The sequence below is a fragment of the Contarinia nasturtii genome, unplaced genomic scaffold (assembly GCF_009176525.2).
Source record: "Contarinia nasturtii isolate CC-2019 unplaced genomic scaffold, AAFC_CNas_1.1 Cnas_scaffold_928, whole genome shotgun sequence".
Taxonomy (NCBI): domain Eukaryota; kingdom Metazoa; phylum Arthropoda; class Insecta; order Diptera; family Cecidomyiidae; genus Contarinia; species Contarinia nasturtii.
The window spans coordinates 2,433,981-2,451,223 of NW_022198275.1; the positions used below are offsets into that span (position 1 = coordinate 2,433,981).

Here is a 17,243-nt window from a genome sequence, read left to right on the forward strand (position 1 = left end):
GATGAAGTTCTGCGATGTGAAAAGCTAAAAAATTCATAAAATCCATCCCATTATGTTTGTTCTTTTTCCATATATTTTTGGTTATATCACTTTTGAGCAATCGGACGACATGCAGAACGTTTCCTCCATTTTTTTCCACTAATGATGAAAAAGTCATTACGGAAACACTAGAAACGGATTTTTCTCAATGAAAGAGATGGTGATGCGCGAATTTCAATGTAATAAAGCTTAAATTTCAAGTCACCTCTTTAAAAGAACAGCAATTCACTATAAATATGTCAGTGTTCACATAGATTTCGTTGTTTTTTCCCCTTCACAGAATATGTTAACGCAAATGTAAAAAAAATCGTCTTTTCATTGCGCTCTCTGCCTGGATGGGTAGTTATTTGCGATTGTTAAGATTTCGTACAAAACATGAAATGCATAAATCATAACGAAAATACTCCTTATATTTTGTGTAGTGCGTGACCCTGCAAATACCCATATTTTTACGTAACACGATATGGTCGAATTACGTTTATCTGGTGAAGCTGTGTTGGTGCTGGAATCGGAGCGTCGATCGCTATTTCTCTCTGCATGCGCTCCACTTTCTTCGGATCGATATAGAAAAAACGGGCTCGATTCAATTTGAAGACAACGGATAAAATGTGAATGTGAAAGAGAAAGACGATTTCTGGCGGGCAAAAGCAATCATAATAATTTTTCGCGTTTGTCGCGTGCATTCAGAATATTTCAAAGTATGGTCTTTTTCTTCGTTTCTTTTTGGCGATTTCTTATAGTTTCTTGGAAACGGATTGTAATCACAAAGTTTAGATAAAATTGCACAATGCTCAACTGTTATTTTATATGAAAGCATAGCGCATGTTTCCGCTTTTATTTGTTCGTTTGTCGCCAAAGAATATCGTCAAACCCTTCAATTATGAAAAACGAACCCATTCATAAAATGAAACCATTTGACTCTTGAGCTGAACAAAATAATATCGAATCTATTGACAACGTCCTTTTATGAAATTATCTCACACACAAACTCGGGCACAGCGGGTATTTACGCCATGAAATTTTAATATACAATTTTAGTACTTTAATATTGGGAAAATCATATGAATCTCATCAAAAGCGATGCTCGCAAAGTGGAAAACACAAACAAAAACGAACCAAAGATGGAAAATGAAAGAGAAATAGGAAGCAAAAGGCAGACTATGTCTTTATATTCTTATGTCTTGGCAAATGCATAAAGAAAAGGAATGAAATTATACATATTTTCGGCATATGGTGTACTATAATATTTGATAACAGGGAAATAACGACTAAATAACTAGACACAAAAGATTCTGAGATGCCAAGTAAAAAGTGATGCCAAAACCAAAAGACGACAATGACGACGACGACGCCGGCAGAGACAAAGGGATTTTGATTTAGCTGATTGGGAAGAAAAAAGGGGAATAAAGACAAAAATGACGATATGAGACAAAGTAAAAAGTGAAATATTAATATACACAAGAGAGAGAGAGAGAGAGAGAGAGAGAGAGAGAGAGAAATAATGAATCAAATTGTTTACTCGAAACTAATGTTATAAAATGTGAAATTCATTTAATGTGGCGAAAAAGATAAGATTGTATAGTTTGGCAGCGTTGCTTTATTATCACGGGTTGTTTTCGTGTCATAACCACCGATGTAGTGAAAATCAGTCACTGTTTTGCTTTAGCTGTATCTCAAATCTCACGTTTTCCTCTTCAGGGCGCTTAGTTCGTCTTTGTCTATGTTTTTTTTTTTTCATCTGTGGCATCGGTGGATTCTTAAGCAAGTCGAACAGCAGCTCGTTGCGTTGTATGATTACATGTGCATCTTCATATTAGATTTATTAGAATTGCGCCTCTTGCTGTTGTTATTCAACTTTGCTGTAGTCATGTGGCTCATGAAAGTGGAACATGCAATATCTTTCACATGCATCTCAAGCGACTCGATGGAAAACGAAAAGCCAAAATCTTTGCGAAAAAGAGCGCGGGGAATGGCAAAAGTGAAAAACTTTGTATGACCATAGTTTCATGTTCGTTGCTTCCGTTTTTCGGTGTCTATGTGTTATTATTTCCATACTATCTTATTTATTTTCACATCATTTCGTATTTCATTTCAAATTTATGGAATTTATTAGAGTCTTAAAAGGCGAACAACTTGTTCATCTACACATGCACAAAACTGCGTGCATTTGGAACATACCAACACACATTCACACAGTTGATAGCATAGTAAGGCGACGGGCATAAAATGATAAAGACAGAAAATGATTTTCTTCGCTGTGGGAAAAATATTTTTATCTTGTTAGCTTAAAGGATATAAATGAAAGTAGTGTAAGCATGGATATGGTACAGAGGCAAAGTGTATAACTATATGTATTGGCACTTAGAACTGTATCATACACAGATGACGATATGATGGGTATATTTTGCACGGAAATGTGCAAAACACAACTAACTACTTAGCTTAATGCGCCTGAATCATATTCATGAGAAAACAATACCGTTGAAATTTTGTTGAGTTGAGTTGTTCCATTGGAAAGTTTCACTCGTTTCCAAAAAATGGGATATTGTTTGGTTCGAAGGATCCAAGGACGAACCCAGCAGATCGGAAACTAAATGGCATTCAGAACTCCGAAAATTTCATTTTAAAAATGAAACAGAAATAATCCTTCACAGCTGCAGATACACTGGTTATTAGCACAAACAACCTACTGAGAAACAATTCAGTTTATTATTTCAACGATGCCATGAAAACTTTTCACATGCTGAACAATTTCATCCGTTCCACCATTTTCTTCGGAGTTTTTTTGATTTATGCGTAGAGTGTGACTGGATTTATGAGAAAATGCTACACAATTTATACCACACAGAATGAATGAATGCTTCGTGCATTTGCTTCCAAATGTTTGGCTAAGAAAACAAATCAATAATCAGAGATCTATTACATACGCAAGCATAATTGAAATCACTATCAGATCTGCTATGACTGTTTGCACAATTTTTTTTAGCATGCAGCGCTTAAGTTGGTGAGGAGGTAGTGTGTCGGCTTCTCGGACCTCTCTTTCTCGCTCTTTCTTCATTCTACATAATTATCATGTAAAAAATATTTCAGTACTTCAAAGTTCTAAATGTATTATTTTGAATTTTTAAACTGAAAAATGTCACTTAATATTGAATGAAAATAATTTACCACAATTTTAATTCTAAAAAAAAGTGTACCAAACTTAAAATCATTTGGAAATGCATTTCCGTTCTTAATGTACTTGTTTCGTTTCCGAAAACTTTTTGCGAATGCTAATTTGTCACAATGATTGTCTGAATGTGTGCATTTTCTACAATGAGACAGCCCGATTATGAACGAAATCAGTGCATAGAATATATGGAAAACGTGATTTGAATTCACAGTTAAAATAGCTTCAAAAACCAATATGAATGAACAACAGCAGCAAAAATAAAATACATTTTGAAAAGTCGGTATCTTTAATGGCACACAGTATTTTTCCACTGATATCGCTTTGTCAACAGTATTACAAAATGAAATATTATTTGGTCCCGTTTTTTTATTCGGTTGTTTAAAATGAAAAGAACGCCTTTTTGCACGTATGTTTTGGTTGATCATATAAAATGTATAATTTTTTTTACTAACAGCAACTATGGTCGTTTTTGATCTCTCTCTCTCTCTCTCTCTCTCTCTCTCTCTCTCTCAGCAACTTTTTATTCTAAACATGAATACCGAAACAAAAAAGCATATTCGATTACGATGAAACAAGAGACATGCAAAACGAGCATCGTTTTGTTGAGCAGACGCCAACAATGTTTGAATGTGTGTTGGCGGCGTGCACACAAAACACACATCGAAATACAGCAGCAGCATAAAAGTGTTGTCTTTGTCATTTGAACCCTATCTCTGGCGTTCGCTTTAAATATGTTACTCAACTTAACCATTATAATCATTGATTTATACTCATAACCGCATCGCTCCCGCGTTCTTCGCACATTTTGTAACACCCATTGGAATTTTGCCTTTTTGCCGACGCCATATATTTTATCGGTTAAATATTTTGCTGAGAGCTACTTTAGAAAACTTTTGCTCTCATTTGCTCGCTCGCTTGCTCTCTGTTTCATGTGAGCACGCATGCAGCGATTCCCGATGAAATGGATTGAACAACACAGGCATCGAGATATCAAACGAAAAACAAGGGCACGAGCGATAGTGAGCTGGTTTTGCATTGTGCCATTTTTAAAGGTCTTTTTTTCGCCACTTTCCCACATGCGGAATCATCAACGTTTAACTACATTTATGCATGGGCGGGCAGCGTAAGATTTATAGCTAGTGAAAAATCTATTTCAAATCGCTCTTGTTGTTGGCCCAACCGTGCATTCACATACACATACACACATACATATGCCTGCCATTGTTTCGTTCCAGTTGCTATTGAGGGGGAAAAGTTATGTGATGTGTTAATTGTTGCGATAATACAGAAAATATATTTCAAGTTTTCAACTTTTGAGTTTGTTTCTCTCTCTCTCTCTCTCTCTCTCTCTCCCGTATTTTTCATATTTGTGAAAATTAGAAGTGTTAAACTGTTCGGCCATGCAACAAAAATCGTCCAACTTTCACTGTTTTCCAACTGGAAAATTTTGTTTGACATTTGAAAAGTAACTGGTGTGAATTACTTCGCGCCGAAACAATTCGAAATGTGACAGTGATTTGGGGTTGAAGATGACACCATAGCACAAACAATGGCTTTAATCATCGTTCATTCTGCGTGTGACATTTGTTGATTCAATTAAAAAAAAGCGCTTTCGGTTACAAACCGGACAACTTATCTGAATTTTAAAGCGTACATCGATAGCGTAAATGTTAAATTCGAATTTTAATTAAATGAAAACAAGCGAACAAATGTGTCTTTATTCATTGCATGTTAAAAACTCTGCATGGGCTGAATACCCAAAAATTGAATGAAACAAAAAAAACGAGAAGCACCAAATAATTGTAATAATGTATTTAATAGTCGTTTTAATAGTGCTTGTGTGCCAGAGAGTAAGCAATAGCATTGACTGTGTTCTGTGCTGTATCCCATATAAATTTTAATCGAAATACAAAAAGTAAATATTGACCCAAATAAAAACTAGAAAATGCCAAATCGATTTACCTCAATTCCACCATGATTTCGAAGGAATCCATTCTTGTATTTTCCAATTTTCAATATATTTCGTTTAAATGGTGTTTGTTGTTGCAGTTCTAAGGCCATTTACACAAACCGCCATGTTCAATTACACCACAAATCGTAGCATATATTCAAAGCGGACATTCATGCCGAGATTTTTTTCTCTCGATTCGTTATTTAAAATTGGAACGGAATCGGTAATAACAAACAACAAATCTCCGAGATTGCAAAACTACAACTAAATGCCATAATTCGTTTTGTTGTTTGGTTTTGCTCGGTTCTTACTTGCGAAATTGTACGATTTCAAATGCCAATAAAACCATAAAAAATGAACGTTTGAATGTAAAATATAGCTGAAAAACCACATAGTACAACCCACCACCCCATGAACGAGCCAATTTTTATTCGCTTTTTATGGTGAAGTTTATGGAGATAATCATAAATATTATAATGCAATAATACTCGAAGGGCCAACACTATTCGAGCAGTATTGTTCCAGTCATTTATTGGGATTCAATTTCAAGCATCGAAACGTAGCAGGAAAAAAATGATTTTTCGAAGCCTGAATCTGATAGCACTGTGAACTACTTAACTTCAACTACTTAACAATTTTCATACGTTACACATTTAGCTCTTAAGATATTATGCAATAACATTAGAATCCTTTTGCAAAACAGATGTAACTATTATTCCAAAACGTGCTTGGAATTTAAGCACATCATTTTGGAATCGATTGAATTTATTTCAAAATTTGGTTGACATCACACTGTATGATTCACACACACATTTACTTCATTCAAATACGATTGAATTGAAATGATATTATCGGTCAGTTGTGCATTCACTTCCGAAATGGACTGACAGTTATTTTCGACTATTTCATCAAGAATAAGTATTTTTCAAGTTTTTTACTTACAATGTTTGACATGAATTTACAGGGTCCTTACATTGTAATGAAATGGTGTTGAATGTCAATACTGAAGTAAAAATATTCCAAATATGTTACTACATTCTTCGAGTTCTCTGTGGCGATATTTATCACTATATGGCATGCAAGTTGTATGCAAAATGCATTACTGCTCAAAATTGATGCAAAAATGTCGTTTGACATTATCATCATGCTTTCGCATAACCGAAAAAACCAAACTGAAATCTATATGTTTCGAATTTTTCTCCATTTCGCACATAGTTCAATCCACCTGCGAATATTACAAATTAATCGCATTAATAATATAATTTGATCGAGAGAGAGAGAGAACATCGTGTTCAATTTGTTTTGATTATGAATCACATGAAAAGCTAATTACGATTAATCATGAGCGTCCAGAGAATGTGATTTATTCAATTGTGTAATTCCAATGGATGGTATCCATTTGGATTAAATTTTCAAATGATATTACCTGTTTGTGGGAAGACAAATGAGTAAAATGCACTATTTTTGTAATGCAATCTCATGAGATTCTTTCTATTCTTTTATGAAATTTGTCTTATGAATGCTTTTATTTTTTCTTTCGCTGTGCTTTTTTGTCGTTGCCAGACCGAAAAAAAGAAGAAGATTTGTATACAGTGAATATAATGGAAGTACATCGGGAGGGATAAAAAGAACTTATATGATATCACCGAAAAAGAGATACGAGAATAGAGAGAATGAGAAAGACTACTCAAGAAAATTCCATTTCTCTTTGAGTTTTTCATTCGATGGATGAGAAAAAGTAGGAAAAATACCTTAAAGTAAAGTGAACGCACCGAGTGAAAAAGAAGGGAATCCAGAGCAGTTCGAGAAAAAAAACGAAGTTGAAAAGAAGAATACTCTCGCGGTAAATCAAATTTTTCATTTCACATACAATTTTTGTAGAATATGAAAAAAGCGCCAGATAAACGGAAAAATGTAGAAAAAAGCGACAAGAGGAAAAGGGGTGCCAAAAAGAGAGCGAGAGAGAGAAAGCGAGAAAAAAATGTGAAAGAAAAAACTTGAATCTCGTTTGAGTAAAATAAATATTTCAGATTTATGTTTAAGTTCATAATTTTTCGACGTCGGTCTGAATCAGTCCGGTGAATTTTTCTGTATATATATATCTGGCTATATATATGTATGGCGGTGTGTATAATAGCATTGAATGTGAAATCACTTTTTGGTGCAAGTTGGAGAATTCACCATTTTTCGTGTCGTTTTACATGCTTGCTGCTTCTCGTATATAATTCATATGGAGCCATTGTTTACTAAAAGAATGAACTACATTCATTCGAGATCTTCTCTCTCTCCAGCTCATTCTCTCGCTTTTTTCATTTGTTATCCATCTTTTTTCACATCCTTTATGATCGATACAGTTTCACTCGTTTTTATATACCACACCGTGCAATGTGAAATGAACACACTTTGTGTAGAATGAAAAAAGCATGGGTTGAACACCCAAACTAATATATAATTCGATTTTAATATTTAATCATAATGGTAAATTGTTGTGTAGAAAATGCATTTGTCATGTTGCTGAGTGAGAATCACCTTGGAGTTTCATTCCATTCCGTTTGTTTCATTTTTCGTGCCAGAACATTCACTATTATCGACAAAGTTGAAGTATTGATTTCAGAGCAAAAACAACGTCAAATATGTATTAGACTATTGACCAAATGGTTAGCAGTGGGAGACACAGAGAGGATAAGATTGATTTATTTCATAGTGATTTTTCTTCCGTTCAAAATTTCTATCAATTTTTCATCGGATATTGACAGATAGAGCGAGAGAGTTTAAAGGGTACAAATCAAATAAAGTCGAGGTTAAATAAAACGTATCGGTTGTACAAATATTGTTACCATAGGGAAATCAATCTTCGACAGTATTCTTAAAAAAATGCAATCCAAGCAAAATTCGATACATTCATAGTTGTATATGGCTATCAATGGAACTGATGTGAACAATAGATAAACAGAAAATTCGATGCATTATTATATGATCAAGTGCAGTGATAACGAGCCATTCGTTCTTTAACGAGCTTTCGGATGAATGAAAACATTTATGATCCAAATAAAGTGATGACCACAAATCACTTTCAGATCATGCATCCTTTCATTTATTTGCATAGTGAAATATAAATCCCACAATGGAAAACCGTGCATTGCTCTACTAATTATTTTATGGCATTCACACATTCTGATAAATGTAGTTTTCCTTTGAATTTCTGCATGATTCAGAGAATGTGTATTTTAATTTTCTACACCACACTATGTACTATGTACACATCTGGTTGTGGATGAATTTGTTTCTGTGTTCCTGTGTTCAAAACGAGATCAACCACTTGAATAACATTGCGGTTTGAAATCAAAAACAGCGGTAACTTCGAGCTCACAATTCAACATTCGGTTTTAGTGTATAATAATAATTAAGAAAAGCTGCATCAAAAAGATTGATTTTGATGCAAAAACCAAAGATAGCAGTGGTTATTTCTTGGTTTGTGCATAAGATTCTAGAAACATCGGATTCCAAATGTTCGAAATTAAGGAAGAAGAGATTTTCGACAACTTCTACAATAATACAATGGGTGATTTTGCAAAACTAGCGAAATGAAAATGCGTTTTCATTTTGAAATTGCCAGCATTTAATTGAGATCTTCTGTAATAATTCAAAAATATGTGCATGAATATGCTCGACGTAAACGAAAATTTACTGCGAAATGGAAGAATGAATTGATAGATGCAAATTAATGCATGTAATGCTTGAAGCGGGAAGAAGTTTATTCTTCTGTAAATCCATAGCCAAAGACAATGTGAAATTCAAATCCATGTCCTTGGGCAATATTTCACAAATTCCCAACTTGAAGTTTTGATAATAATCTACTGTATTAGTATGCTCTCGCCTTTTAGTTTAGACACACACACACATACATGAAATGTAGACACCCATTTCTGATTTATCGAAAGTTAGTTAATTTAAATTTGAAATTTATCTTGACTTCATCTTTTGCAACGGTCGACACATGCAAACCGTACACTGGTTATGCACGTATTTTGACGCAATTGTGTGCGTATGCGTCTGTGAACCATTCGCTTTGTACAAGCTTATCTATGACGCATCACAATGGAATATGTAATAACAGTCAGTGAGTAAGTTTGTTGTCGGCATGTCAATTGCACAAGAGCAATATTTTCATTTCTATCTCTCTTATTCACCCGGTCTCTCACTCAGTCGGCATCCTTATCTCGGTCATGTGCATTTCCATCGAAAACAGCATGTCAAAACTTCTTACCCAACAAAGTGGAAATTAGTTAAGTAAACGATCTCGTTTAGTGCACTGAAGTGTCACTTCATCTTGTGCAAATATAGTGAGATTCGTTCGTGTATTTTCTGTGGCTTTCTGTTCTTTGTAGTTTGCTCATTTTTTTCTCGGTTCAACTTGTTATGATCGATTCGATTTTTTTCTCATCTGCAAAAAAAAAGTATGCGGAAATCATAAAAGAGGAATACAATTTCGTCGAGAATAAATTGAAGAGAAAACTAGCGGAAAATTTAGCGTGCAGTGATAAAAAGTGTAGAGAGAAAAAAAATGGTCTTTGAAAAAAACGAAACTCAGCAGACATGACGTTGAATGTCAATTTACATTTTAATGTCATTGACGTTTTTTCTTGCTGAATTGGGTTGTTTGCCGATTCCAGCTTATCCATTCGAGGTTTTCGAGAAAAAACACAAACTATTTTATAGTCTCTACTCTTTTTTCCTATCAACTGAACTCAATCAATTTTGTTGACACCACTTGAGGTCATTCAAATGTAAATCGAAAAAAACGACATTGAATCGATTTTTCTATTTAAGTATAACATGAATCCAATTCGCATTTCTTACATCGTTTGCTCAGCAAAAACAAATAAATTCATTCTTAAGTGAATACAAGTCATTTAGTATTTTTCCATGAGGAAACAAACTATTCAAATCAATCAAAGTCGATGCACGTAAACACCTTTATGTTAGCTTTACGCTCATTTCAACAATGTTAAATTGATTTTGTTTCATATTGTGAGACATCAACGTGCATTCGCCTTCATTCATTTCCCATTACACTTTTATTCGTTAATGACAATTGTCTATGTCAATGGTTTGAAATAAGTGTGTACGCGTTCAGTAAAGGCAATATCTCTCCGTATTCATGTACGCAACGTTTATAGGCGTGTTTTTTCTAAACAAAATCGAATTTTCTTGTGAAGTTCCTTGGAAAATTCATACACGCATTTACGGAATATGAAAAGAAGTATTCTTTATAGCTGATGAAACATATAATTACAGGAGTTGTGTATGGCTTATCAATGTTGGCTTATGATGTCTCATTGCAGGATTTACAAAGGATGACAGTTGACAAATAGTTGTTCAACTTCAAGAGTCATGTGTTTTTTTTCGAAACGGTTTTATTTGAGTAAATTTCAAACATTTCCCTTTCTCTTCAATGATAAGAATATGCCGACAAAAGGGATAAATGCGTAGATGTTTTTTCTAGCATTGTGACTCACAAAAAATATGAATGACATAGGCGAAATACGTACTTTTTACAAATGGAAGATAGGATTAGATGACGTGCAATCGAAATTTTACATGTTTCTGTGTAAATGGTAGAAAAATTTCAAAAGTATTTAAACTGATTGACGTAGCAAAAAATGTTGCTTTCTCATTTTCAAGCCGAATTCAAACTCTTGAATATCGCCGGAATCGACGGAAAAAATGAATGAATTTGAATTAATGTTTCGCGATGACATTGTGACAATTGATAACATTAATGAAATATAGCCCATTCATTCGGATAATTTTCAGGCGATTTTCTCCCGTGCATTTTTTATGCAAGATGAGCTTAGATGATAAAAAACCCCATAACAACGCGGGTGGAAGCAAACTCAATTTTAGAATGACGCATATTTTGAATGTATCAATTTTGTTTTTGAATTTGAAGCTAACGCAAACAGCTTTTCGCTGGCATATTAAATTTCAACCTTTTTCGAAAAAAAAATTCCATCGAATGTTGTGGAGTGTTCAATCAAAAGTGAGAGTGTTGATGTGATGTGACGCTTTTCTTTCAAATTAATTGTTGTACGCATTTGACGTGACATTATCTCAAATACATGACATGATAAACATTTTGACACTCGGTTTCTTTCCACCACCGGCACATAAACCAAAGCATTAAATGAGGTTGACGTCAATTCGAACATTTATTTATTTTTTTCAAGTTTCCGATAAAGTCACTCTTAACATCCGTCCTAAATGCATATCTCGTTTTTATTCTGTCTAAAATATATACGCCAATATTTGCCATCGATTTGTTCAAAGACATTTCCAACACAATGAATTGTGATATTTATTGTAAATTGGATTGTCTATGCGCATCAATAAATTATCATTTAGTATGTCGACTATTGCTCTTTCAAATATGTATGTATTTTATAAGTTACATAATACAGTTTATATTACTTATCAATTCGTCTCGCAGAAATATATCGTACGTGTAATTTTCGGGGGGGTTTTATGTCTTCAGTTCGTTGCGACGCAAGTAAATCGATTCATTTGCACTTAATTTCGTGGTATCTTTACACGCGCACATATTTGTTTTGTTACAATATGTGACCGGAGCATGCAAAAAGAAAACCGAAAAATGTATATCGCTTTTGAATCTGAAAGTAAAACCCATGTCACGAGCTAATTTATATGAAACATTTCTTTCTCTCTATTTCTTTTGCTCTCCCCTTCTCAATCACTATATCTCACTGTTTCTCTCTCTCTCTCTCTCCGCTATAAATTTGTGTCGTGTTTTACTTTGCCTACATAGCGCAGATATGGGGTGGTCCGAAGGCCTCGAAAAATATTTGCAGACTCATATCGATAATAAGAAACATTGTCTAAAATACACATCGTATCATTATGCAGTAAAACGATCAAGTATATTGCGTTTGTTGAACAAAGTTTTTTTTCTTCAAATCACTCACTGATTATATTAAAGAAGAATCCGTAGTAAACGACCATAATTTGGGCGATGCATGTGCGATGAATGGCAACGGTATGTAAAAGGAGAACGACCGAGTGCACAAATATAGGGAACTGAAAGACTAATAATGATAATAAAATCAACCAATGCCGAATAAACTAAATAATATAGTAATTCACATGTGGTGTTAAGATGCACAGCTTTATTTCATCGATAGGTGGCAAGTTGAATATGCCATTTCCTCATATGTTTTTATCGAAAATGAAAAATTGATTTCCAAAGCACCTTCCGCTGTGTATGCTGTTCGACCAAATGAAGAAATCATTTTTTTTGTTAGTGTAACAGCGAAAACATAATGAAACAGATGCTATATCGATACACGACAACCAACTCACTCCATATTTCCCATCGACGATGGCTTAGTGTATACTATATTGTAGCGAATACTAGTGTATAGTTTAGCTTAAGTTTGCCTGGTTCATAGCACACCGAATAATCATGGTCGTTTTGCTTCTCTTTTTTTTCATTTTCTTTTGCAGAATGGTGGCGCCAAAGATGGCTTGGATATGAACGTCGCACCAGCATGGCAAAAAGGGTATACAGGAAAAGGCGTTGTTGTTTCCATTCTCGATGACGGCATTCAAACAAATCATCCGGATCTAATTCAAAACTATGTAAGTACAAAATAAAATGAAATCGCATAAAAATGAAAACGAGCGGGACAGAGACCGTGTTGAAGGCGCGCAGTGAACAGCGAAGTTGTAGTAGCGTTACCAAGTACATAATTCCCAATTCATTTTTTATTTATTATGGCCTTTTTTGTGCGCTTTGGCATAGAAATCGAATGGACAACTGCACACACTCACATCGGCATGGGGTTCAATATTCGCCCCGCATCGACGCGAAATTATTTATGTGCACGTCCATATGGTCGGTGCACAGACTGTAAACAGAATTGTTTTGATCAGCATCGAATATATCGATCTCAAAGCCGACTTCAATAAATATGTCGCGCACAACGCGTACAAAAAAGTAGATTCCAAATGGAGCGACCGAAAGAGATAGATATATGAAAATGAACAAAAAAAACGTATATGCGAAAACAATATTCCATCACATATATCTAAATAAGAATTCAAGTTATAGTCAAATTATATTTTATTAGTCTCGATCGGCAGCAAAAATGTGCATTGGTCGCGTTTGGTACTAATGTTATTTCCTTGTTCTCTCTCATTCTCTCTGAATGTGTCTGTCTGTCTCTTTGGCTGATTTTCGGTCGCTTTTATTACCATTATAATTCCGCCTTTAGCTGTTGCTGATACGAACAGAATATCTATATATATATTCATTTCAAATAACAACTTTCATGAATATTAGTCCGCCGAACGAACAGAGGGAATTGTGCTGGCTCTGCCATTTCACTGATAGTAAAAACAAAATTTGCATGTGCTTGTTGTTACTACTGGTGCTGTTGTTTTTTCTCTCTCTCTCATTCTTTCGTCGTCTTTATTTAAAGCAGTAAATTATACTTTATCCCAATATTCAGTGCTATTTTATATGAGCGCACGCAAAAATAAATAAAATTATGGCACATTTTTTATGAAGTTGTTGGTGAATTTCAAAACCGAATTTGACGCAAATCCTCTTAAAAAAATGTTTTGTTATCACTTGGTCCGAAACGGGCGCGAAACTTTACCGACACTCACTCTCACACACAAATGTACTATCCATTTGCCATTCCGGGATTGAGTAAGCCGGAACACATAGAATATGAGCAGTGAGCATGCATCATATGCATTTTATTTGTTCAAATATTGTACTCCACAGCATGTGTTTGCTGAACTAATTCGGTTTTTATTCCCAATGCAGGCGCTTTTTTGTTCCGTCTTCATTCCAATATGGTAATTGTGCATCAGTATAGAGAGAAAGAGAAAAATAACATGGAAAATGGAATGATTTTTTTTACTAACAAATCAAAATTACTCCATGTGTTTCCGTCATATTAAAATACAGCCCAATATCATCGAGACCGAATAAAACTGCACGTTTTTTAGGCAATGCTCTAGTTCTTGATGAACAAATATGAAAAATAATCTTGTTCTGGCATCAATTTTTTTTTGCTGAAGTGGATTAAAAATTGGGAATGATCAATGGATGTTGAATAGCATAGATCTATTCGATAAGTACAAACTACGTCGAAAAAAAATCTTGAATTCTTTTCATGTATATACGTAGTTAATTTCATTAAAATAAACAACAATAAAATGGCGAAATTTGATTCCAATTACATCTATGAATAATGTATGTATAAAACATTTCCAGTTATAGATCGTTACTATTGAATTGTAAAAAATAAAAACAATAACAATTCAAAAAAAATTGCAAATATATTTTCAAAAACATTGAATTGAACACTTGCCATTCAACTTTTTCTCTATTGTTTCAAGATGGTTTACATTGAAAAATTGCCTACTCATAAATTCATGCGTTGTATACCAAGTCAAATCGAGCCCATAAAGTGATTGTTGTCACATATTGTGTTGTTGTAACGGCACAATGATGCGCCCGCGCGTATCATAAAAAGTACTACTGTGCGCTAGATATAATTATTATTATTATGATTATTACTGGGGTAGGGCCATAAAGTCAGACTGAGTTAAATTTACGCATCTAATAAAATGTTTTATGAGTGCATTGTGTGTGCACAACACATGAAATGTGTCAATTTATAGAGTGAAGTTTGATATTATCATTTTTCACGCGTACGCACACAACAAATGATCCATACTTTTGATGCTGCTGTTGCCGGCTGAAAATATGCATGTGAAAAATGTTTGAAATTTTCATATTGGCGGTGGAATTTGTTTATACTTCTCAAGTGTACATTACTCTTTTCAGGAAGGCCATATGTATTTGGTGTCGTTTTTTTTTTGAGGGGGTGTAATTTAAGAAATTGTTGTCCTACACGCATCATTACACCACCTATAGCCTTGCAAAGTGAGAAAACTGAGAAAGTCATTGTCATACAAACAATTCAACAGTCAATGATGACACCAGATGCTTGATATCTTTATTTTGACTTTATTCGCATTCGCACCCAACCGAAGGGATTGAAAGTTCTTAAAGAAAAATTGCATGAAAAATAAAGAAATAAACTGATAAGAGCATTCGCTTAAAGCGACTTAACACTTGACAGTTTTTCACAATTTCACATTCTTAAGTGGAACATATACATTTTGCGGATTTTCTTTAAACCTCGTGTGCCTACATACGGAATCAAAATTTGATTTTTGCATTCATCATTTGACATGTGAAGGAAGCCATAATCAAAATCGTACATTCTTTTCCTTAACACACTCTCCTTGATTTGACTCTTGAGATACGAAATCGATCTGTTTAAATCCACAAAATACCTTTCAGATACAACGAAATACTCTTGAAAATACAGGCAACGTTTTAAACACCCTTGCCAAGTAAATTTCAACGTCAAATCGCAATTCCACCGTATGAATTTCAAAGGATTTTTGAAGATTTTGCGTCGACAATTGTGCGACAGATCACGAGAAAATGTTGAATTTTGCCCTTCTTCATAGAAAAAATGGCAACACATTTTGAATTTTCCACTTTTGTAACACAAAAAGAAAAGAAGAAAGAAAAATAATATACATTTTTTGACTTCATCATATTTGGTTCGTCTTTTTTTTATCTCACGATGTGAACGAGAGCATGTGCAATATTTTCGCCGCCGCGCGCCAAATATGATGAGATTTTTTCTTTATCATTTTATGTTGCTGGTAAAAAAGCACATTCCATTTCGCTTCTCATATTTTAATGTTTATATTTAATATTTTAAATTATACGTGCCAACCAAACTGACAAGAAATTACAATTTTATATATTCATGATGATAATTTAGTTTGCTTTTGTATATTTCATTTCATTTTTCTTCTTTTAGATTCACATCCAATTTTTTTTGGTTTGCTTTTTGTTATGCTCACATATCGTTGTCAGCATTTCAGTTGGCAAGTCTGATATGTGCGTTTGCTGAACTGTGCGCTTTTCATTTTCTATCGTATGAGTAGAAAAAAAATGTTATATGTTTTCGTCGTGCTATGAAAAAAAGAGACTCTTTCAATCTTCATTCCAGCTTTGCGTCGATCTTTTTTTCCCTTGGACACATGCCGCATGATTTTCTCTCAAGCGCGCGAATTTAGCTTTAAACCAGAACATCAATTTGTCTGACAAAATATACAGTTAAAAGGCTTGTTGAATCGAAAGACAGAAAATGCTGCAAAGCGAAAAAAGTATTCGACTTGACTGACGCTTTTTGTTGTTATCATTCGGTGTATAGTGGTAATTGTCTAGAGAAAAATATATTTTTTAGCTTTTGCAATTCACTTGACGCACATTGTGAGTCTGATGCTTGTTCGGTGTCAACAAAGACATTTAAAATTTGTTATGGACTCCAGTTATTCGATCAATGTTAGTGCTATTTATATGCAGCAATGCATCATTTATGTCCATGTCTGTCTCTTAAATCTACTTGTCACACAAAGCATTCCATCAGACTGTATATTGACAAATCTTGTTCCGTACAGATGACAAATTTATGGTAACATTTTGTTATTTGGTTATTGGCCAAAGTATCGAACAAGAATTTTGACTTAAAACTTTATTTAATATTTTCTTCGGAATAATTCGTTTATTCTTGCGATATAAATAAAGTCATTGAATTTTCTTATAATTATGTTTAAATGGCAGACTAAATTACCGTAGAAGCATTGAATAATCGCTGTCAAATTCAATGTATGATGTTTATAGGCGACCAGTATTTTCGTTTGCAATTTTTTATTAAAAAAATTTCAATTTAATTTATCTACCCATTAAATCCAAACAGACTAAAGAAAAAAAGAAGACTTTCGCGCATTTCACCATAAAATTCTTGTCTCAATGTTTTTCTCTTTCTTTTTCATGTGGTTAAAATCGTTTGCGTTATGAAAATTGAATTGTTTATGACGGGGGGCTCTTTTTTTAATGGCATGCAATTTGCGTGTGTACGATTACAAGCTATACATTTCTTTGATGTTCGAAAAGTTTTT

The 17,243-nt window shown here is 33.9% G+C and overlaps 1 protein-coding gene across 3 annotated transcripts in view; it reads left to right on the forward strand.

The window, feature by feature from the left end:
- Positions 1-17,243, forward strand: part of LOC116343073 (furin-like protease 2) — a 210,287-nt gene that overhangs the window by 140,517 nt on the left and 52,527 nt on the right. For all 3 annotated transcript variants that reach the window (XM_031770962.1, XM_031770961.1, XM_031770960.1), the window contains one exon: positions 12,684-12,818. In XM_031770962.1, coding sequence (XP_031626822.1) covers positions 12,684-12,818 — 135 coding nt within the window. The remainder of the gene's footprint in view (positions 1-12,683; positions 12,819-17,243) is intronic.